This window comes from Haliotis rubra, unplaced genomic scaffold (genome assembly GCF_003918875.1).
Source record: "Haliotis rubra isolate DU_JTF1 unplaced genomic scaffold, ASM391887v1 Scf1226, whole genome shotgun sequence".
Classification (NCBI taxonomy): domain Eukaryota; kingdom Metazoa; phylum Mollusca; class Gastropoda; order Lepetellida; family Haliotidae; genus Haliotis; species Haliotis rubra.
Genome location: NW_025765144.1, coordinates 198752 through 223072, shown reverse-complemented (window position 1 = coordinate 223072; position 24321 = coordinate 198752). Strand labels below are relative to the sequence as shown.

The 24321-nt window shown below is 38.8% G+C and overlaps 1 protein-coding gene across 1 annotated transcript; it reads right to left on the bottom strand.

Moving 5' to 3' along the window:
* Window positions 1–1818: 1818 nt before the first annotated feature.
* Window positions 1819–24308, bottom strand: LOC124266004 (G/T mismatch-specific thymine DNA glycosylase-like). The gene is made up of 7 exons (XM_046700820.1): window positions 24302–24308; window positions 22081–22130; window positions 7827–7896; window positions 6480–6612; window positions 5957–6039; window positions 4752–4828; window positions 1819–3071 (listed from the first exon to the last, which is right to left on the bottom strand). The coding sequence occupies exons 1-7, from the start codon at window positions 24306–24308 to the stop codon at window positions 2211–2213; spliced, it is 1281 nt and encodes a 426-aa protein (XP_046556776.1). The 3' UTR covers window positions 1819–2210.
* Window positions 24309–24321: the final 13 nt, after the last annotated feature.

Genomic DNA, 24321 nt, shown 5'->3' with positions numbered 1-24321 from the left:
TGGACAAATTGAAATGCTTTTCAACATATTGCCATTGCAAGAAAAGTAAGCACAATCTAAAATGATATTCTCAAAGTCACAAGTGTATGGAACCAAAAGAAACTTGGGGCTTGTAAGACATATTGTTGTCAAACCATGCTTAGACTAAATAGTGGAAATAGTGGTTTGATAATATTGCTGGGTTTCACCAAACATTCATATAGTATGGGGTCATTGGTAAATCACTTGGAGAATATCACCAATTAACTCACAGGTTATTAACAATTTATATTCACAAATCATGATATGAAAAACTGGTGTTCATGGTGTAAACTTACTGTTTGCCAGTTCTTTGTTGACCTTGACCATTCAATAAAATGCATAAAGCATGCCAACGTTTGAGTACAAAATTGCTGACTTCAAGTTTATGTCACAAACACAATTATTCCTGTTACCATGAAAATAATCTCCAATGTTTGAAGAGTGCAGTGTTATAGAACTTGTAAAAGGGGCAGAAAATTGAAAAGCATACTCACTTCTTTTAAAGCAAGTACAAAATATCCTCAAATTACTCTATTAAACCAGATACCAGTGTTCGCAAGGAATTCATCTTAATTTGCTAACTTACAGATTAAAAAATCATGGAAACTATACCACTTTCATGTTTGTGTTCCCAACGTTAATTGTACAATAGATTAATAGGGTCTTGACCAACCAGTTTTTACAATACATCATTCTGTATTTATTTCATTAAATATTCTTTATCATATTTAGTCAACATAACATGGTCATATCATTGTACACTGATGTGTTCTTCAAAATAACAGGAACTTTACACATAAAACACTTTCTTCATTCAAAGTGGTGTTGTGATCAGTATGTTATATTGAGAAGAGATCATTGTAAAATATATAGGTCAGACCCATGGATGTTTCAGCTCAAGAGTTAACTAAAAAATCAAACTAAATAATTCACTTTTTCCACACCCCAGTAACCATGGTAACCACAACAGCACTGTGAAAAAAAATACAAATACATCGAGGTCAGTTCAGCACTGGTTCAAATTGCAGATCAAGTCTTCCCAGTGGTAGTGAATGGAAAAACCATCCTTTCAACATGTTTAAGAGAACAAATGCTTTAGGCATCTTCAAGTTGACTGAGTTGAATGTGAGAGGTCAGACACTCACATGTATATTAATGCTTGATATTTCCTAGACTTGCCTCGGCATAGAGTGTGAAAATGTAAAAGTCATAATGGTTTGTTCTGTTGCACCTTCTGACAAACTTTGGACAGTAATGCCTCACATGAGATCAATTACATGGAACATGATTATTAACAGGAGGATATAAGAAAACACTAATCTCTCACGAATCTATGCAAACATATCAAGGCCCTTTTCTCCATAGCAGTCTGTCAGAAGTCCATCTGTAATGGTGCAAGGTCAGATTTCTATCTACTTCCATGTCTATGGTCTATCAATATTTAACATATGCCAAGAATTTTTTGAGAAATATGCACTTTTTTTCAGGTTTACAACAACTTTCACTCAAAGACATGTGCCGCTGATGGCTGGACGTCTGGAATCTCAAACAAAGCCTGCATCTTTTTCACAACCTTAAGCCTGTCAGGGATTTATGCAGGATCTTAAGCTATGTATCCATGGTAGCCAAAGCAGGGGAAACAAATGTTACTTTGTTTAAAAGTGGGATTTCTTCAAAATTTCTTAAATTCAGAGAATTTTGTATTTTGAGTGTGTATTTACAGAAGCGATATAAAACAGAGTATTAAAAACTTTGCAATTTATTGGTCCCGTTTCAGTGAAAAACAGGTCCTATTTGAAAAATATAACCATAAAATTATTTATTTTAAATCTATGAAAACAGCAGATGGAAATAATTTCATTCAAATTTAAGATTTTTAACTGACATTTTTAGCAGACTGGGGTTAGATATCAGTCTGCTAGCAGGTCCAGATAGATCCTTGCTGTCAGTATTTTACTGGATATTTGACATAGTCACCATGATGATATGGAAAGATGTTTTTCAGGATCAATTCCAAATAATCACTAGTGATATGGAGCTTTGAAATCTGACATTACACCTGAAGGTTTCAGTTACACCAGTCGTAGCACGATGATGGGTTTTGCAAAACACCCTGAGCTGTACGCCATCTCGTGAACTGACAGACATATTTGTATGATCAGTGTACACAATGACAGGATGACAAACTGCTACATGCTATTGAAAGGAATCTCAGTATAGCCATAATCCTCAGGTTCTGTTTTGATCTGGACAACTTGAGATGAATCATTGCCTTCTGTCGTCTTATTGGCTGAGTTGTCATCCAGGATTTGATTGGCAGAGAAGGAGGGATACTGCCAGGTCTGTGAGTTTGTGTCATTGGACAGGTTGGGTTCCTGTAACTGCTGTAAGAAAGACCCCTGGGAGTACATCTGCCCTTGGTACATCGGCTGCGCTGACCCCGGGTAGAAAACTGCTGTTGTGTTTGGTACAGTCCTTCCCATAGCATCTTGAGGTGTGGATTTTGTGCCATTGTGGATGGTTATTTGACCCTGTGCGCTACTCTGCCCATTTGGCTGGGAGTATATGTGGGCGTTTTGGTACACTGGCATCATTTGAGTGGACAAGGGAACAGAACAAGCAGCAGATATCGGAGTGCCGTAGGGCTGCCCGCCATACTCACTTGGATCATACGGCTTCTCTTGCTTCACTGCAGACCACATCCCATTGGCCGTCTGGCCATGACTAGTTGGTACTGGAATGTTCTGGGGCTGACTAGTTTGGGATTGACTTTGGGCTTTACTTTTCTTGCCTTTGGATTTGGATTTTGCTTCAGCTTTTGGTTTTGGCTCAGTTTTGATAGGTTGGCCATCGGCATCAAGTTCAACTTTGGGCTCAGTTTTAATCTTGAGTTCCAGGTTCGGAAAACACACTTCAGACTCATCAAGGATCGGTTGGTCTCCTCGCAAGTAGTCCCTCAGCTTCTTCAAGGCCAGGTAGAAAGGGACTTTGTCAACAGCTCTTGGCAGCTGAGCACATCGAGCACTGGACGAGGGCATCACATATACCATCTGACAACAATGGACATAGCATTATGTTTCATGTATGAAAATCACATATTGTTGGGAAAATGGTTCAGTTCAATATGTGGAGTGATATTTATGAACAGAATAACAACCATCTGTTTATCAATTTTATAGTCACGAGTCTGCTACTGGGATGAGATAATAAGTGCAAAGAAGCTGTGAGCAATACTTAAGTCATACCACTGTGTGTCAACATGTATGAGAAAAGCTATAGTCATAATAATACTCCGGAATATTCCAGAAACAGCGGATGATACAAAAAGTGGCCATCATATTATAGACATTTTTAAGCTGAAAATCAACAAACCACAATGTTCACACTTTGCATGCCAACAAGTAAGGTCCAAGGGTGCTTTCACAGATATAGATATAGCTGTTATATTCTAACAATATTAACTCCATAACATCATAGTCATTATTCCTGTGCAATGGATTAAACCTTCTCAATGTGTGTTTCTTTTCACTTCTATCCATCAACCAATTCAAAGGAAGAGAAAATATTCACTTCAAACATCATCTGCATATGCATCACTGGGTAAAATGTCCCTTATCAATAATAGCACATCCTAGGTGCCTCATATAACATGATATTGCATGGTGGGAGGGATAATCCTCAAGTAATAGAGGAAGTATTCTTAGGATTATACACATAATAACCTTTTGATAATTACCTAAATGTATAACCTCTTATAACATCATAGCCAGTCCACTATACAACCATAGATCAGATCTAAATCATTATGTATATGACTGATGTCTCCACTTGTTGAGAATGTAACCAGCATGGTTGTTGCAATCCCTTAGATGTTATATTTTTCTTAGATGATGATTATCTCATCATGATGCAGATGATAACAGACCAATGGCTTAAAATACTTTTTTCAAATAATATTCTTAAATTAGAATGAGAGAAGAGTAATAAATGAACTTGAGAATTAAAATCATAAGAGTGTGACTTCATATATATATAGTTATTTTTTTCAATAATCCTCACCAAAATGCCCCTTTACATTACGAAGTTACTAAAATCTAAATATTTTAGATATTTAAATACTTACCTTACCATAGGTCTTATGCATATTACCTCAAGCTCCGCTTAAAAGAGATCACACACTTGTTGATTCGCCATTCTTCTAGAATGGCTGCCTCGTGAATCGACGAGTGTACAGAAACAAAAGTGACGTGATCTCCCCTCCCGCACAAGCGAAGTGACACTCTGCCGAAGTGAGAGACACGAGGCAGCAAGGTAGGTGAAAACTTATTTTTTATTTCCTCTTCACCCACACAAAGAAGATAGGACATATAAAACATACATACCAAATACAAACGTGAACTTTAATGGCTGAAAGTATCAGTAAGTAGCAAGTAGTGAAACAAAAACCGTCTGACTCGCAGTATGCTTGAAGTAAAAGTGATTTTTGGATAGACCGCGGTTGCGTGGGAGGGGAGATCACGTCACTTCGGGTTTTGTACACTCGTCGATTCACAAGGCAGCCATTCTAGAAGAATGGTGAATCAACGACTGTCTGATCTCTTTTAAGCGGAGCTTGAGGTAATATGCATAAGACCTATGGTAACGTAAGTTAAAATTGCCCTTTTCTACGAAGTTACCCTTTCTGAATCCAAGGGGGAACACTAGGCTTCACAGTACTTCAAAGTACTTACTGTATTTGTTCCTTCCACTGGCTCAGGCTGTTTACCCAGAATGAAGTTCTTGTGGCCACAGTACACCTCATAAATACCTGCAGAAAAAACATTAGGAAGTGATGCAAGTACTTAACAAGTGTTTGCCACTGATATGGCAATGTCCCCAGCCGCTAAAGAATGGAATATCTATATTTACTACTTTTTATTTTTGGGTCACATACAAGATGCCTGAAATGACTGGTGTCTGCATAATCACCCAATGTAGGCTGTCAACATACTTGAAAACATTGGGTGCAATGTTTTATGAGATATCGCCTTTAAAAAGCGGTCAAAGTATCGTGGTGACCTTGACGATAAGGTCAAGGTCAGCCAAATAAACTGGTGTCTGTGTAATACCCCAATGTAAACTGTCACCAAATTTGAAGACATTGGGTACAACAGTCCATGAGATGCCGTTTTGAAAAGTGTTAAAAGTGTCGTGGTGACCTTGAAACTACGGTCAAGGTCACCTAAATACACTGGTGTCTGTGAAATCCCCCAATGTAGGCTGTCACCAAATTTGAAGACATTGGGTACAACAGTCCATGAAATATTGCGTTAACAAGAGTTTGAAAAGTGGTCAAAGTGTCGTTATGACCTTGAAAATAAGGTCAAGGTCACCCAAATCGATTGGTGTCTGCATAATCTACCAATGTAGGCTGTCGACAAATTTGAAGACATTGGGTACAACAGTTCATCAGATATCGCGTTAACAAGAATCGGGACGTACGTACGGCTGTACGGCCGGACGCTGCTGAATACATAGTCCCCCGTTCCGCGTTGCGGCGGGGGACAATAAAGCTTCCCAGAACATGACCATGATTACCTGGGGTAGCCCAGAGGTTAAAGTATTTGCTTGTCATGCCAAAGGCCCAGGTTCCATTCCACATATGGGTACAATGTGAGAAGCCCAGTTTTGGTGACGCCTGCTGTGATAAAGCTGGAATATTGCTAAAAGCAATGTAAAACCATACTCAGTCATCCTGATCATCTTTCATGCCCAAATCAATCTCCGTATGATTTTCCCCTGGCATTAAAGACTCAATTTAAGGTAAATGATTCAGCTTTACACACATTACACAGGGTTAAGTGATGTAGCATGATAAACACATCTCACCTTGTGGCAGGGGATAACTGAACCGATTGCTCAAAAAGTAAAAGCTATTCTCTTCAGGATGAGTTACCTTTTCCATTAAATGCTGCAATCTTTGGTTTGTATTTCTGTAGTTTCTCCTTTAGTATACCGGCTCCCTCCTTGATTTCAGTCCTACAATAAAAACAGAATGTCAGTTCTGTGTCAGGAAATTTGGATGTGGGAAGAACTATTCAAGGTTATATGAAGCTGGTCATATTATCACAATGGTGAAACAGCTAAATCTGGAGTTGATTTTGATAAACCATTGCCTCAAATCTGGGATTTTCACAATATTGTTTTGCTTAAGTGTATTGGGTCCAGGCTATAAGCTGACTTTCATAACCTCCATAGTCTGTGAGTGGGGAGTACTACGGTAAGTCTTTTAGAAACAAAAGCAGCATTAAATATCTTGTATTAGCCAGAGTTACTGAACAGCATGGAACAAATAATTACAGCAAAGTCTCAATAAAATCATTAGCATGAAAACAACCTTTTTTCACGACTGTGTATTATTCATGAGGAAAGCAAAGAAGATAAACCGAGAAAGAGAGAGAAAGAGTTATGTCCCTTACCTCTTCAGATCTGCACTTCCTCTTGTGGTCCTAGCACAAATATTTGTGAAGCCAATGCCAAAATTGGGCAGTTCGTGATCCTGGTAAGCATTCATGGGTTCTGGGATCAGTCCTGACAGGTACAGACATTTCCCTGGAAGACGAGCGTAAACTCATGTGTCATTATGTGATTTGCATCACCCACAGATATATGCTTTGAGAATCATGTTGTGTGGACATTTTTAAAAATATCCTGTGGTTAATTTATTTTCCATCTGCACAATCATATTCTGTTCTTTTTACATTGATATTTATATTGGTAAAATATCAGATCTTATTCAAAAATTTGTTTGAACTTGTCGCCTGTGGCTGGTTAACTGGAATTTTTTATTCCTTATTTTGTTAATTGTTTGTTGAAAAAGATAAAACTGAGCTAGATTGAGTGACTTTGGGGAGAAAAGACCTATTACAATCTTTCAAATTCAAATGCAAATGTGAATCATATTGCTTGCAGTTTTTGGATCTGTAATGCCATCTGTCTCTGATAGGGCTTAGATAAATTCATATCAGATGTTACATCTACACAGATTTAGTCCAGTGATGTATGGCTAATTACTGGAGTGAGACACATGCAGCTCTATCATGCTATGAACTGGTCCAGAGAGCACAATGTACTAGGGCTGCAACGAATACACTATGTGGCGAATATGATACGTATCATGAATATTGGGTAACAAATACGAATAATTATTCACTAATACAATATTGTAGTTAAGTGATTGATGTACAATATGGAATGCCCACGTTGACAGTTTTGATTTGTCACAGCAATAACCAGTGATCTCATAACACTCAAATTTGGTATGTAATAGTTATAGTCGACAGTACCATGTGCGGCCTTGGCAAACTAACATGACTTGTGCTACTGCATTGCTAGTACATATTCAATCCTTGCATATCTCACTTTCCAAAAGAAAACAAGGGTTCAAGTAAAACATGCTCCCTTAAAAATTTTTGTAAATATTCGTTAATATTCGGTTCTGGTGACCACGAATAACGAATTGAATTCATGAAGGGCTTCGATTCACCGAATATGTGAGTGAATCATAACAGCCTTACAATGTACACTGTCAGTGTACTAAGTAGATGGAGGGGCGATGGGGTAGCCTAGTGGGTAAAGCATTCACTCATCACACCAAAGACCTGGGTTTGATTCCCCTCATGGGTGCAATGTGTGAAGCCCATTTCTGGTGTCCCCAATCACGATATTGCTGGAATATTGCTAAAAGCGGCGTAAAACTAAACTCTCTCACTCATTACTCAGTTGATACGATTAAATTTAGTTTCAGGAGCATTCAGTGCACTTACAGAAGTGGTTTCCTGGCCCAGCATAATGATGTCCAACGTAGGCAGCAAACAGTCCTGGATTGATCCCAACCTGGTGAGATGAACGCATAGTGATTATACAAAGCTGATACCATTAGGTCTGGTTGTTGTTTAATGCCTCACTCAGCAATATTTGAGCTGTATGGCGGCAATCTGCAAATAATCGTGTCATCAAATAATTAACAGCATGAGCATTGATCTACCCAAATGGATATAATATGTCTAAACCAAGTCGGCGTGTCTGACCACCCAATGTTGTTAGTTGCATCTTATGATAAGCATCGTTACAGAGGACCAATTCTAAGCCGGATTAATATCATAAAGGTGCTATAACTAACATGTTTTTTGTAAGTTTCAAATCAGTTCAACTCAAGGTGGAAATGCCGATTGATCCAGCAAGGTAAGAAGGAATGAAATCTGCCACTAAAAATGCAGTTTCAATGGCCATTTGTCTCAATACTTGGTGAACAGATTGTAATACATATAACTATTCATACATAGTGCATGTGATGCAAAAATAACAAAACAAATTAACAAAAATGTGAGTAAAAGTCAAAAAAGTTAACCTATGTGTCTGTCAGTTTCAGGGAAACACTATCCAACAAATTGAAGTCAAGATCCCTTGATCAAAATCATAAATCTAGGATGTATATATAGGAATCTAAACAAAGTGGCCTGAGAAATCAAAATCAGTGTGAGTAAAACAGAGTGAATCAGCAAATATAATCTGTCACAGTTTTCAAAAAGTAGTAGTGTCCAGTAGAAACATGTGTCTGTCAGTTTCAGGGAATCGCTAACCAACAAATTGAAGTCAAGATCCCTTGATCAATCTTTCATCATAAATCTAGGATGTATATATAGGAATCTAAACAAAGTGGCCTGAGAAAATCAAAATCAGTCATGTCAGTACCTTTCCCAATGCACAAACCAATTAATGCATGTAACCCCAAACAGACAATCTTTCTTGTCAGTTGTAAGCAAGAAGAAGTTTACAATGCATTAAACTTGATGGTAATAATTTTCAGAAGCAATTTTGTTACAGCTGGAGCGATATTACTTACATTCCAGCATTTCAAAATCTGTCTATAAATTTCCAGCACTTCAATGTTAACATGGTGAAATCAAGAAATTTTCATAGGACATGGTTACGTTTAAGCACGTTACTCCCACCACGGACATCATGAACATAACAATATACAAACAATAGCATACACCCTTTATTCCCTTTTTCAGTTATGGTGAGGTTAATAACTGAAGATAATAACACATCCAACAATATTCATGATTCATAACATCATATTGGCTCAACATTATTCAAATTATCTTCCCTTCACTAACCCACTATGTGTACTGATCCGAATTTTCAAACCTTAAACTGGGAGTGGAAGTTGTATGCATGATGTGAGCTGTACGTGTTATTAGTATACTTATAGACAATTAACCAGTGTAGCATTCTCATTTATCGTTTCGTTTAAGATGATATATCTATTGTTATGTCCTGAATTATTTGTTCCATGATTCTATGATACATCAGGGAGGACCATGATTGCTTACATTACGATAATGATTCACCTGATAAACGTTCAAACAAAGCTAAGTGGTGGGATCAGCTGATCGTTCATTTTCGGTCATGTTTTGGCGATTTAAGTCTTGCATTAGATGTTTGAATATCACACTTTTAAACCTGAAGTGTATTTTCATTGCATACCTACTCAAATCTCTGTTGTATTATCACAGATTAGGCTATATGCTTGCAAGCTGATGAGGTACGCAAAATATGAAGGCATTGTATGCAGCGCGAGAATTTTGTTAGCCCGTACATATTTGAATTTTTACAACACAGATATTTACTGAGGGGGGTGAGAAACAATGTTCAGGAAATCGTAAAATAATCAGTCATGGATGAATTGTCAATCATCACCTACATATAATACAATCTTATAAATTTGGAATATATAGAGGAAAATATTATTTTTTCAGACACAGAAGAGGCTATACTAGACTAAATATATTTTCAAGGGTACTTGCAAACTTACCAATTTTTCATCATATACCGGTAAATAAAAAGCAATATATTCACAATAAATTTCAATCTCCATATTGACCCTGTTAGTGTTGTAAATATGGTAAACGTGAAATGACAAACTGATTTTTCATTGCGTTTTTCTCATTATCACCCATCGTGTCAAGTCGTATTGAACTTGGACATTGAACAATTGATGCCGTTGTAAACTAACAATCACTGAAAATATGTCAGTTTTATTTGCATTTTGCCTTAAATGAGCATTTTTTAATGAATTTGTAACAGAGCAAGGCATGAGACTGGCTCTGTTTTTACATGTCGTAGCGCACATTGAATTGGGAACCTGACCAGAAGCAAGAAGTTGGCCCTTCGCTCATACCGTATACCGGGAAATTTTTGAGGTATCTAATTTTCGAGGTTTTCGAGGTTAGAAACGCAACCTCGAAAATATTATATCCATGAACTTTTCCGAACTTCGTACCTTTGCTGGCAAACAATGACTTCCTGACATGCGCATTAACTCTGTAATGCCTGTCTACAACTAATCTGAAGGTTCAGTGACCCTGAACGGCTATTAGACTCATTTTGTCTCGTCAAAATGTAACGACATCGACTGAAACAAACTTTTATTCGTGCGATGGCACGTTTGAGTCAAGCTACTTACATGTATAAACTATCGTAAACAAAAGAGTTCAACTTCTCAGCTTTCTAACAACAACATAGTTTCAGCAGAGACCCATGCATACATGTTTATAATTAGTTAAGAAAACAATATCGTCTGAGAAAAAATGGAGTCATGTTTGAACTCTGCCGACAGTGTTTCATGGGCCATTTATCACAACAAAGGATCAAACGTTTGTTTTCATTACTATTATTGCTGCCATGGACTGGTATACCGGTTGTTATAACAGTCAGACAGCAGTTATCACTGGCTACTAGGAGTTTTGCCGATAGCTCAGTGAGTATTGGTCCGGTAAGTGATGTTTCTGGCCACTTTCTTCTAACCTCGAAATTAACATTGTCTAAAATATTTATATATTTTAGGTCCCCAAACCTCGAAATTTAAATCACCTCGAAATTTTAGGTGTCAAACCTCGAAATTTTAATACCTTGAAAATTTCCCGGTATACGGTATTTCAAAAGGAGAGTTAGGAGCAAACTGATCGCCTATTAACAATTCCTTATAGAGATATGCCATGATATATCCTTATCAAATTCTCTCACTTGTCTTGTGGTTCCTTCTTCACCTTCTTCTTCTTGGCCTTGGATTTGGTAGGGGGTTGATGGTCCTGGGCAGGTTGAGGCTCCTGAGGCTCCTGTTTGATGGGCATTAAGTCAGGGAGCTGCTGGAACCCCGCAGGGAGTTGGAACTGAGCAGGCGTGCTGCAATAGTCAAACATCATACTACTGTATGCTTTGACCATAGCGCCGGGAGGCCCCGGCCGCATCATGTTCATGGGCAGTGGGTTGGGTATCTGTTGGAATCTGGCTGGGAGTTGGAACTGGGCTGGGGTACTGCAATAAGTATACGTCAAACATGCTGAGACTACACATGCTACATCAATACAGTGAGTGAATAACATTTTGCCTAGTCAGCAATATTACACCTGAACTGTCTTAATCAGTGGATAACTGTGTTTATACCAGTCCACATAATTACTGGAGCACATGTGCAATGTAGCCTTTTCATTACATATAAAACAAGACAAAATACATTTTTGTCAAGTATTTCTTTATTATGTTCATATACTATTACTCTAGTTCTAATTCTAGTTGTAGGCTCTTTGGTCAAGTGAGTACAGTCAATATTTCAGTAAAATCTGAGTATGATGCCAAGAGCCATGTTCAGGATGGTAGTGTTTCGAAGTTTTATGAAACAGACTGATACTTATTTTCTGAAATGTTTGTCATTGACAAAATTATATATGGCCACCCCAAAAAGAATCAGTTTCAGCAGCCTTTGTGACCACCAAGTTCCTATTTAATTAACCTCTTGCAACAAACTTTAACATGTAGTTGAACAAATTAAAAGTGATCCTGTTGTTTTGAACAACTTATTTTAGTTCTTAATACATACGCATAGATGTAAAATTGCTGACATGGTTGGGTGAATGCTCACTGCATAATCACGACTATACACACTAGAGGCAAAACACTGGGAAACAAGTGCCAACACCACAATATACTTATACCAGGGTTTTACCTTTACCTACGAAACCAGGGGTACAGAGGTCCCCAATTACTCATTTCACGGGACCTTAGTTGAAATATGATGGTCCATTAAAGTAATGAAATGGAGTAGAGTACTGATCTGTACAATTTTATAATAACTTTGATTACGTTACCTTTATTAATCCCGGCAAGAATTTGGTACAGTAAATATCATTGTGTATATATATTTCATTCTATGCTTACTATAAGCACATTACCGTGTAGTGTAAAACCCTGTTCTGATTATACAACACTAATCACACAGACAGCCAAAGTTGTAATAAAAAGCAAAATACCTTGTTCTATTTTGGTCTAACATGCTCAACCTGAACATCTTATTTTCTTATAAATGACAAAAGCATTTCAAAACAGAATCTAGGTGTAAAACTATACACATGACAAAGGAAAGGTAGTAAACCAAGTGAATAATTGTTTTAGAAATCTTATGAGCTCCAGAGGAGAAACAACACTGATGTTTGTTGCAGTATGTTGTCTTGCTAAGTACAGGGTTACACAGAAACAAAATACTGAAGCTAAAACAGTGACAAAGGATTATGAAGACAGTGAAGTATAAAGACAGTGGAACAACAGATAAGGAAGATGGGCTTGGAATTTTGATTCTTCTGAATATAGCATACAAAATTAATAAACATTCCCTGTTGAGAAACAGTTGACCATTTATTTCAAACAAATTTCACAGGGAAAGAAACATTTCAAAATTTCTCACAAGACCTCAGGGCCAGTGGGTGGACAATGATTAGTGGTCCTGTCTGTACCTCACTGGTCCAAAGTAACATTTGTAGATTTTCTGAACTATCAATACAAAATTCACAGGCCACCAGGACCACTGCAAACTTATCATTTTAGTGGTCCTGATGAATTTTTATTAGCCAGGGACCACAGGACCAGCGCAAATTTCACACACTGGCTTCAGTTCGGAGCTGTCATCACAATCTCCAATCAATGACGTGGCATAGAATTCCGAACATAAGTTGGGTATATTTTAAACTTTTGGAATGGTGTGAGTTCATCCTCAATACATTTATTCAAATCAGATGACTGCTATCTATGATAGGTTTTCCTGCTTATAAAGATGGAGACGGGATGACTTTAATGCCATGTGTTTCCAGTAGTATATGGCATGCAACAAGGCCAGTGATAATCGCCACTTGTTTCATAAAAAAAGGACAGTGTAACTGATTGGACCACTAACTTCAGTCTCATTCTAACCAAACAAAAGAACAAGGTCTTGTGAATTGGTCACTTCCACCTTGCAACTTCATCACTTTAACCTTGGCATACATTAGTCAAAGATACAAGGGCGGTGGGGTAGCCCATTGGTTAAGGTGTTCGCTCGTCACGCCGAAGACCCGGGTTAGATTCCCCACATGGGTACAATGTGTGAAGCCCATTTCTGGTGTCCACTGCCGTGATATTGCTGGAATATTGCTAAAAGCAGTGTAAACTAAACTCACTCACTCATAGATACACAACACAGCATAATTGAGGATGGTGAGCATATTCTATTACAGCCCATATGCATACTATCAAGAGTCAAAGCTAATGAAAAAAGAAGGGGAAATCACAGAAAGACAAAACTGGGATGGCCTTGCTGGAGGAATCAAAGGCATCTGGCACAGAAGATAGAAGTTCTGTACTGTTGGATTGAAATACACAGTTTACAGATTGAAGTCAGTTGTGTCTATATTTCATACATTAAATATATTAATTATCACATCTAAAATAGCTTGTTTCACAAATGCCCTGGGGCCCGTTTAACAAAGCGATTGTAGCGCTATGAAAGTTGTAAGTCTAAAAATGTGAGTTTGAGTTAAGATCACCTTAGCGCTACAATTGCTTTGTTAAATGGGGCCCTGGACTTGATTTGTTTGTTTATGCCATGTCTCATGTCACCATAGCACAACCTTAGGTAGCTTATACTCACAAAATGGGCACGCTTTCGTCCATGTTGCTATTGTGACCAATACTGGGTAGGAGAATACTGGTGTGGCCCGGAACTTGGGGATAGGGGACCTGCAACAAATTACAGCATCAAATGTGTGCCACATGAACACTATCAATATCCATACATCAAATTACAAAAAATATCTTCTCGGCATCTTTTTGTGCCTTATTCAAATATGTTGTCACCTCTTAAGGCACCCTATTCACAGAAAACATCAAAACATCGATTTTCAAAATGTAAAACTAACAAGCAGATGTTTCTGATAAATTGGTGAATAAGTTGGCTTGAACACAACTTTAAAATTTTTTTATTTTAGCTTGATCATCACTGGTTGAAAACTTGTTCCACTTCAATTAAAATCAGATGTATAAATGGTTCTGACAAACCAACAAGCATTATAATTTGGATAAATTGGTTAAACCCACAATCACTGATATTATAATAATGACAGTACAGATGAAAACAACTGTTTGTGAGAATTGTAGGGTCACCAATGCCTCTGATCATGTTTACAGTTTTCAGATGTGGTCACTGCTTGATGACAAAATGAAGAAGGTTATTAACAGCCTTTAAAACAACATTCTGACTAGTGTTTAGTCAAAATGTAGAGAGGTTAGGCCAGTGGACTCGAAACCTTTTGGGGCACACATTGCTATAAAAACAAAATTATATGAAACGCTGAAATTATTAAACGAGTCTGATTCAAATTGGTTTTTATCTTTAAGAATACTGGCAAAACAAGAATTTCGGGGAGAAAAACCTAGGTGTGACAATAGACAATTATGTAATTTTCTGACTAAAATTGATATTTTATACTTATCCTGACTCATGCTAATTATGCTTGTCTCCTTCCTCTTGCGAATGATAGTGGAACACTTGAAATCCCTTGAAGTGTCCTTTAAAAAAGCGGACGTAAAAGTCCCTTCCTCCCTTTGGCGCCCTTTTGGTCACCTGACCATGCCTTGTCACTCTCTCTGTATGAAAGCCAGACACCCGGATTTACAGGGAAATCCAGAGTGCCATAAGAGGGGAGGTTGGGAGGGCTAACCTCATGAGTCAGGATAAGTATAAAAATTTTAAGCAGAAAATTACATATTTTCCCTTCTCCTGACTCATGCTAATTATGCTTGCAGAATCCGTCGGAAACGGTGGTGGATCAGACCACGTTCTGGATTCCCTAGTTGTAGATTTACGTCCTGTATTACCTCCCATGAGAACTTATGACGGCACTGTTGAAGATTCTTTCAACTTCTCTCTGATGAGTCTGGGGGGGAACCACAACTTGTCAGATTTCTTCCGGAACTTCTCCTGACATTTTCGTGTGGATTTACCTTTATGACCCAACACTGCCGCTGTTACAGGTCATTGGCTCCCTCCCTCTGCAAGCAGTCTGCGGTTTATTTTGTTGACAGTTACATAGACAGATTCTTTAATACAAATGCATAAAATCGGTGATTTACAATGTGATTAGGTTGTCTGACAAAACATCCACTTGCACAGTTTGAGATCGATTGGGTCATTGGATGAAGAGATATTTACAAAAAAACGGGTCCAAATGCATTTCATGCCAAACTATAGATGTGTGCATGGACTTATAGCCATTGCTCTCCAGAGCGTTTGTTTTCACAAGTCACGTGATAAAAGGGGTGAGATTTACTCAGCGCCTTTGTGGAACCGTTAGTTGTTGTGCTACAACAAGTGGCCCAAACTGGTGAATGCCTGAGACGTCTTCAGTGGCAATGTCTCTGAGGTAGTGGTTGGCAAACACTGTATTCGATCTCCAAAAGCAGCCCTCCATTATAGTTGTAATTGAGCAGAGTCCATGCAGAGCAAGTGTTGACGCCAGGGCTCTGACTTCATGTGGGTTGGAGGCTCGTGGAGGCTCAAGTCCTGCTGCTTTACAGGCCCTTAGTATAACGGCTCTCATCCAGATCGATACCGTTGTCCGTGAGACTTCCGTGGGCCTCTCAGTAGATAAGGGGATGAATAGGCGCTTGAATTTTCGTCTCCTTGTTTTAGTTCTCTGTAAGTAGACTTTAAGTGCTCTGACTGGGCATAAGGATAGTTCCTGCCTATCCTGAGGCCCAAGGACTGTAGATAGTGCTGGGATGTGGAACTGTCTGTCAGGCTGAGCGGGCAGTTGGTTCTTGGCGATAAAATCCCATCTCAGTCCCAGATGTACGATGTCTTGATTCAAATTGTGTTCGTTCAAAGTCCAGAGCATGTATTTCTGACATCCGTGCAGCTGTTGCTAGGGTGATCAGGAACAGCGTTTTCTGAGTTAGTAGCTCAAAGGATGTCCATTCTAGAGGTTCGAAGGCATCACTGGTGAGATGTTGTAGAACTATGTTGAGATCCCAGGCAGGAGCCTTAAATTTCTTTTGTTGGTCTTCCAACTTGAACGAGCGTAGTAGTGCCAGAATCTCTGGTACTTTGGTCAGCTTGATACCCGTTTTCATGGTGATAACTGTACTGAGGGCAGCCAAGTTCGTTGAGAGTGTGTCTCGTCTGTCGAAGATGACATAAATATTCCGCCACTTGAGGATGTGTTGCTTTCACCGATGTAAAGCCTTTCCTCTTAGCATATTGTTCAAACTTCTGCCACTTGTCGTCGTACTAGTTGCGAGTTGATCTGCGTAGAGCTAGTGTAACTGCTTTAGCTGCTCTGGCGGAGTATCCTCTGGTCTTCAGGCAAGCTCCACATGTGTAGTTGGAACAGTGTCGGGTTACCGTGAGCTTGCTTGGTGTGTGGATGGACCAGTAGGTTCGACCACTCTGGTAGTTTCAGGGTTGGACTTCCGAGTTCTTGTATGAGGACGGGAAACTATACCCTCGCTGGCCAGCAGGGCGCGACCAAAATCAGTTGCAGCGAGTCGTCTGCTTGATTTTCTGTAGTACTTGTGGTAGTAGTGCAGGAGGCGGAAACGCGTAAGCGTTTAGTCATTCCCATGAGATGCTTACAGCGTCTGTTGCCCATGCCTGAGGATCTGGAATCGGTGAGACGAATGTTGGTAGCTGTTTGTTGAACTTTGTTGCAAACAGGTCTATTAGTGGGGATCCTAAAGTCTGTCTGATGAACTGGAATGCTTCTGGATGCAACACCCTTTCCGTCGGGGATGGTTGTAGTGGACGAGATAGGGCATCTGCTATGACATTCTTTGCTCCCGGAATGTGGCATGCCTTCATGTAGATGTTCAGGTCATCGACTATGCTGAACAGGAGAAAGCTGAGTTGTAGCAGACTTTTTGATCTTGTTGACCCTTGTTTGTTGTTGTAAAACGCCACTGTGGAGTTGTCTGTGTGTACCATGAGTCATGCGTTCTTTAGTACGCTGGACCAATGTTGTAAAGCCTTGATAACTGCTTTCATCTCCAACAGATTGATGTGTAACTTCTGATCCTGACTCGACCACTTCCCTGCTGCTACTTCGTTGTTGAAGTGCGCACCCCATCCTTATAGGGAGGCATCCAGGTAGAGATGCGTGTTGCAAACCGGCTCTGACAAAAAGGTCCCTCCGCAAACATTCGACTTCCGAGTCCACCATAGGAGATATGGTTTCAGGCTGTCCGGTAGTATTAACGGATCTAGACTGTCTAGGTGGGCGTTCACAAATACTTGTAGTCGGCGCAACTGTAATCACCCTCTGCGAGTCATGTCTTGAGCTGAGGAGAGTAGACAGAGCATGCTTTGCCAAGCACGTAGTGTCAACGGAGAGAATGCTTGAGATATCATTTGTTGTATTTTGACCCAACGATCCTCTGGAACGACTATACGATTCACTGGTGTGATGAGTCGAATTCCTAGGAATTGCAGATCTTGTTTCGGCTCCAGTTCCGACTTGAGGAGATTCAATAGTCATCCTAGTTGAGTGAGCAGCCTGATGGTGAAGTCTAGTTGCAGTCTGAGTTGACTGGGATCTTCATGAGCTTGAATCCCGTCGTCCAGATAGAAAGCACTGCGTAGACCTCGACGATGGGTTTGGTTACTCGAGTAAACAACCAGGGGGCCGAACCTTCCATTGGAAGTGCTGTCCGTTGAACAGGAAACCTAGGTATTTCCTTGAGTCAGGATGTATCGGGATGTGGAGGTACGCATCTTGCAGATCTATGCTGGCGAGGTAGTCTGCTGGACGAATGAGATGTCGGAGTAAAACCGTTCGATGTCTGCGTTGAAAGTAGGTCTTCTGTCAGTGTCTGCGCTGATAGCAATGTCGATGTAGCTGTAGAAGCAGGCTTCGTCTCCTTGCTGACGATGGTGACCTCAGGTATGAGGATGGGTGGATCATCATAAGCATCTGCTTCTTCTGGAGGAACAATCTGGGCTGAGAAAGACCTCGTCTTCTGTGTAGAGCTGATCTGAGACTTCGCTGAAGTCTTCATGGTAGTAGCCTTCTTCTTCTGCGAAGATGAAGATTTGGCCTACTTCATCTGCGATGAGGTCAGCTCAGTAGACGATCTCTTATGGCCTCCGGCGTTCACCCCTGATACATCGACCTGCTCCTGAGAAACGTTCAGCGATTCACTAGAATTATGAATATCTGCAGCAGTGGTTAACACACGATTATCAGCGCAATCACTTGATTTAGACATGACTTGTGAATACCTAGGTACCCAGTCCTCAGCACATCTATGGATGGAAAATAAGGTAATTATTAAATTCAACCGAATTTAATTTTACACACTACTTACAGCGAGAGCTGAAAGAACATGCAATTAGGACATAATAAATGAGGGTCAGCCGCAGACACTCGGTACCTACAACGAATACAAGTTTTCATCAATTGTAAACATGAAGAAAACACATGTCAAACAACAGAAATTTAGAACAAATTTCAAACCGTAATGTAGAATATAATCCTAAAAAACGTATACGGCAATAATTTTGATGTAAGGTCCGACAATATAAAAGGATATGTGCCGTATAGGGACCCAGGTGCTCTCACAACCGTCCTCAAGGGCGAAGAAGGAGAGAGTCACAAGGCATGGTCGGTCAGGTGACCAAAAGGGTGCCAAAGGGAAGAAGGGACGCTACTCTGGGTGAGGGATTTTACGTTCGCTTTTTTAAAGGGAGCTTCAAGGGATTTCAAGTGTTCCACTATCATTTGCAAGAGGAAGGAGACATAATTAGCATGAGTCAGGATAAGGAAAAATGAAATGCTTTAGAGGGTGGACAGTATTTGTGAATGTGACTACTATCAGTGTTCACGAATGGTGTTTCAAAGTAACAGGACATTGGGTCCTGCAAGTTTCAGATGTCTGTCAGACACATTGAAAATTCACAGGACCCATAGAATGAAATTAAACACACATTTCAGATTGAACATTTCTTATAACTGGCATTCAAATTATTAACAAATATAAGATTTATAAACAGCAAACAAGTGTCACGTGTCACATATAACAACTTCAGTCAAAGTCATTGTGAAACAAACAGTCAGACACTGGGGCCAGTTTGAGACTTCTATCAGACCGTTGGCGAATCTGCCAGATTTGTCAGAGGGTCAGACGCTATTCGTGAACACTGCTACTATTCATGCTTATTGTTGGCAATGTCTTGTTTTTGTCTGGATGGATGATGGATGGATGGTTCTGAGGCACTGTAACTTAACAAACAAGTGGTTTGGTGAAAAATAATGTGATTTTGCTTTTCCGATATAAAGCTGCTGTATTTTGTATGACAGAGAGAGTAAGAGATACCAAGCTGCATGGATAACCCCTACACACACTACTGAATCTGAGATGACCACCTCTTGCATTAGCCCCTTTATGACAAGCGCCAAGCATGATGAAAACAAGCACCTTTTGATATGATGTGGTTTGGAGTTTGACCACCGACTGAAGGTGAAGGATGCATGTGTTATATTTGACCAGATAACAGTATGAATCCAGCTTTTATATCAACCACTCCTTTGCATTGTTCGACTGATAGTGATAGTAATACAGTTGATTCCCATCAGGATGTGATAATGTAGCTGCATAAATGTTTAATGGCGCTTTACACATCATTAATTGCAGGGACATATCCAACAATGTATCTTGTGCTCAAACCTTGTATTTGTGAGTACTGGAAGCACATGTATGTATCAAGTAAAACAGTGATGCCAAGACTGGTACATTCTTATGAAAGCCTGAAGAAAAGACAATTCTATTTTTTTGCAAATAAAATATGAGGAATATGAAACAGTCGTAATGATCAGTCATTATGTCCTGAGCCACCAGCTTTACAATCATGTCTGAAAGATGTTGCATTTGGGGACTTGAATTAGTGTAACTTACTTATACTGTAAATACCAATCTGTGTGTTGTCATGTGTATGAGTAGTTTATGTCTTGGAACTAAGAGTAAGTATCAATATTTTTTCTTTTTAGTATAACAACTTTGTCTTTGCTATAGTGAGTCCTTTTTCATAATAACAAATCTCTTTTCCATAACTGGAAATATGTTACATCATATTTATGTTCATTATAACAATATTTTTATATACACTAATATGTCTTTGTCATAACAAAAGTCACTTCCCCCAAGATGCAAATTTTCACGTTTGTCCAATGTTTCAGTTTTGACCATGATAGGCTTTCAGTTTCTTTCCTTGAAGTCACCCATACATAAGTGGAAGACTTGTCACATTGTAACAACAGCTGGGACCACAATGATCCTCAGTTAAGTCAGCTCTGAAAGAATCCTCATGCAATGAATAGTAAGCAGGATTCAACACCGCTTTAACCAACATGCCACTGAATCTATGGATCCCCTACACATAGTTTATCTTTTAACAACAGAGTTGACACTCAATTCTTCATTTCAAACATCACCAGGGTTTTAGCTCTACCAACAATTACAAACCTAGGGGCCCAGTGAACCTCCAATTACTAATTTTACAAAGTTTTTTTTAGGAAATATGTTTCCTGAAAAGTACTGAAATGGTGTAGTGGTCTGATCTGTAAGAGCAATAATAAATTTATTTACAAGAAAGTTAAACTTTTTGTCAAGAATTTGGCACGATTAATTTTACTGTGCCTCTGTGGTAACGCAGTATATATTTTTTCTGCATCCATTCTGTACAAATGTGTGTTCTTGACGCATGTCACACACAACACTGAATCACACAAGGTGAATACCAGATAATGTGTTTCATGCAATGTATCCATGTGGGGAATAGAACACCTCTTCTGATTGATAAGCCAACACCTTCACCACTAGGCTACATCACATGCCTCTCATGATCACAAAGATGATATGCATTGTATTACCTGTTCATGATGATAAACTCATGATGACATGTGCCATGTCTGTGTTGAACTATTTCCATCACTCTCACTCAGTGATATCCACAACCACAAGTATGACATAGTCATGGTTAGAATTATAATGGATAATGATAATTCCAAAGTAACTGTTTAAATTAGTGTCAGTGATACCCAAATTAAAATAATTGATATTATTTCAATCTGCGTCAAACATTTGAAAAAGTATTTTACAGTAAGATAAAATTTCAGTAAACATAATAGTGAATGGAAATTGGAAAAATGATTTACCAGGTTCAAAAGGTGTACAAAATATGAGGCAGAGTGAAGGTAGAAGCTCAGAATGCATGACATCTGACACAAAATGTCAGTAACAGATACAACACAGCTTTTTATGCCCACTAACATAATAGAACTGCCATATTTTCATAACAAATACAACAAAGAGATGTCAAGACAATGTGAACTTCACAGGATTTGGTGAAAAGATGAGTAATAAGCCGTTTCACTGTTAAAGAAGTTATATCCATGGAATTCTTTTGTACAAATTGGAATAATGCAGTGTGATTATTTTACTTTAATCAGAATCTAATATGGGATATGAAAGCTTGAAATCACTAAAAAGTGGAACTGGGTTACAAATCAGAGAGGAAAGTGATCATCTAATTGAACAAGACATGTCAAATCAGAAACACAATTGTGGCAGTGGCAGTCTCTGCTATTCTAGATCTGACAGTTCACACTTGACCCACAATGGTCCAAAAATGAAAGTTAACTTGTACTGTTCATAAACAATGACAATTTCGACGTTAATTTCGATACATTTTCCATGTATAATTTCATCTGCAAATGCTAATTAACATGGTCGCACAGGACTGGGTGATTAGACCTAGATCTACGAGCAAGAATTTCACTACAACGTGTCGACAAATTCGGCAACACTACAAATTTACCACGGAAAAATATCAAAATTTGGTTCCCACTGCCAAACACCAGTGCCTGCAAACACAACATGGGAATCTGTCGTTTGATATAGCGTGCCAGTTTTGATGTTTAAAAAATCGAACATGAAATAACAACCTTCCATAATGTAATGTCAGCGGATGATGACGATCTACAAAAGGTTTTGATGATATGACATTTGCTGTAATTTTCAAGCAGCTCTACTCTGCGATCGCATTGATGCTGAGCCGAAAGGATGGAGCAACGGGGAAAGAGAGCGTTAAAGATAACGACGATCAATAGCATTTACCGCGGGAGCCTCTAGATGTACCTTCAGTGAGATTTTTTTCCAGCTTCAGCGAGCGCCAGTTCACTCCATGTTGGCTTTGTTTCGAACAGAAGCCCGATTAACAAACTACCACTGATTGGCTAAAGTGATTACAAAGGATCCAATCAAATATAGCTTTACAAAGCAGAAATTCGCCATTACTCCTAATGCGCATGCGTTAAAAAAGAAAATGGCCGCGCCCATTTAGCCATGCACAAATTCCTTGTTTACACAATGTAATAATGTCAGTCGATCAATTTATTCGAGCTGTTATAGACAAATGGCCAGGAAAGCGAACTTTTGGCATTTATAGATTCCTTCCTTGCTTTTTCGTTCTTGGAGCTACTGTTGAATTTTCAATGATCAAGTGGCAAGTTGGAGAAGTAAATTTTTGTAAGTGGAACAATTTGTTCAATTTTCGATCACATGATGAAAGTGATTTGAAGGTCAAAGTTACCTCTCCCTCAAGAATGGCTGCAATATATGTGCTATATTATGCGCAACACTTTCATTTCAACATAATATAGCAATTTTACTACTCTGAAAAAGCTGGAATCTTACAGAGTATCAAATGGACAAACGAATTTGACAGATACGCTACAAATCTAGTCACAGGGAAAGCACTTTTGCGCATGATTTGTTTTCTATTACAAAATCAGTGACGACAGTGCAACCAGTTACTTCTGTTCTTGTGAACAGGGTTTAACTTCAAATGATGCCCTGCAGCACTTTAGAAAGAATCTTTTTCTTTCTTTCTCTCGTACAGGCTTATAGCAAATACAAACCTCCTACACAGCGAAAAACGCACCATATATATTACTTACGGTTTTACAAAACAAGCTATATAAATAAAATCAAACTCACAAAAATGAAACCTTGCCCAAAGTGAAAAAGGGACTTTCTGACTTTGATTTTTTAAATGCAAGCCATAAATTAAATGGAACACACTAGTTAACATGCAAACACAACAAATGGTTGTGAAATGTTAACCACATTGAAGCATATTTACATTTGAAGTAACCTCTTCTCCAAATTACTTGCTGATTGGGAGGCACAACTGGTGTCCACCCGGACTGTCAAAAATTGAAATTAAATAAATTCGATGTTTCGGGTATTACGTAAGAGGTAATTAGGCGTTAACACTATGGCGTTCGACGCTCCGGGCATTTATGGAAAACAAAATAAGTTATACAGTACATTCTTTATTGTGGCCACTTTGTTATACGGGCATGCTCGGGCATTTTGTATGAATGAGATATTTAATGGGTAGTTTAATTAATTTGGGGTTTGTTAGAATGTGCTTGGAATTGGTGTTTGTGCCATATCTTGAAATATTTCGCAGCCATAGAGTAATTTAGATTTGATGAGTGATTTATATAGTAGTAGTAATGTTTGTTTGTTGCTACCCCATTTACTATGTGATAAGTATTTCATAATGTTGAGATCTGGCTTGCATTTTTCTTGTATGAATTGAGCGTGTTTGTTCCACGTTAAGTGCTAGTTTTCATTAACCCATATTGCTCCATTGTCGGCAAACTGGGATTTGTTTATGTTTTTACTGAGGTTGTTGAATATATCATCAGATTTGATGGTCTATGGAGACCTTAAAGTCTCCGTCTGTTAGAAAGGCTGATGCAAAATTTAGAAGTGCCCCTTTTAAACCTTTTTTTTGCGAAAGCCTGATAAGTTGTATTATGTACATTTTGTGTTTCAAGATATTGTGTGAGGCGCTTGTTAACTGTACCCTCCATGGTATTGCGTATG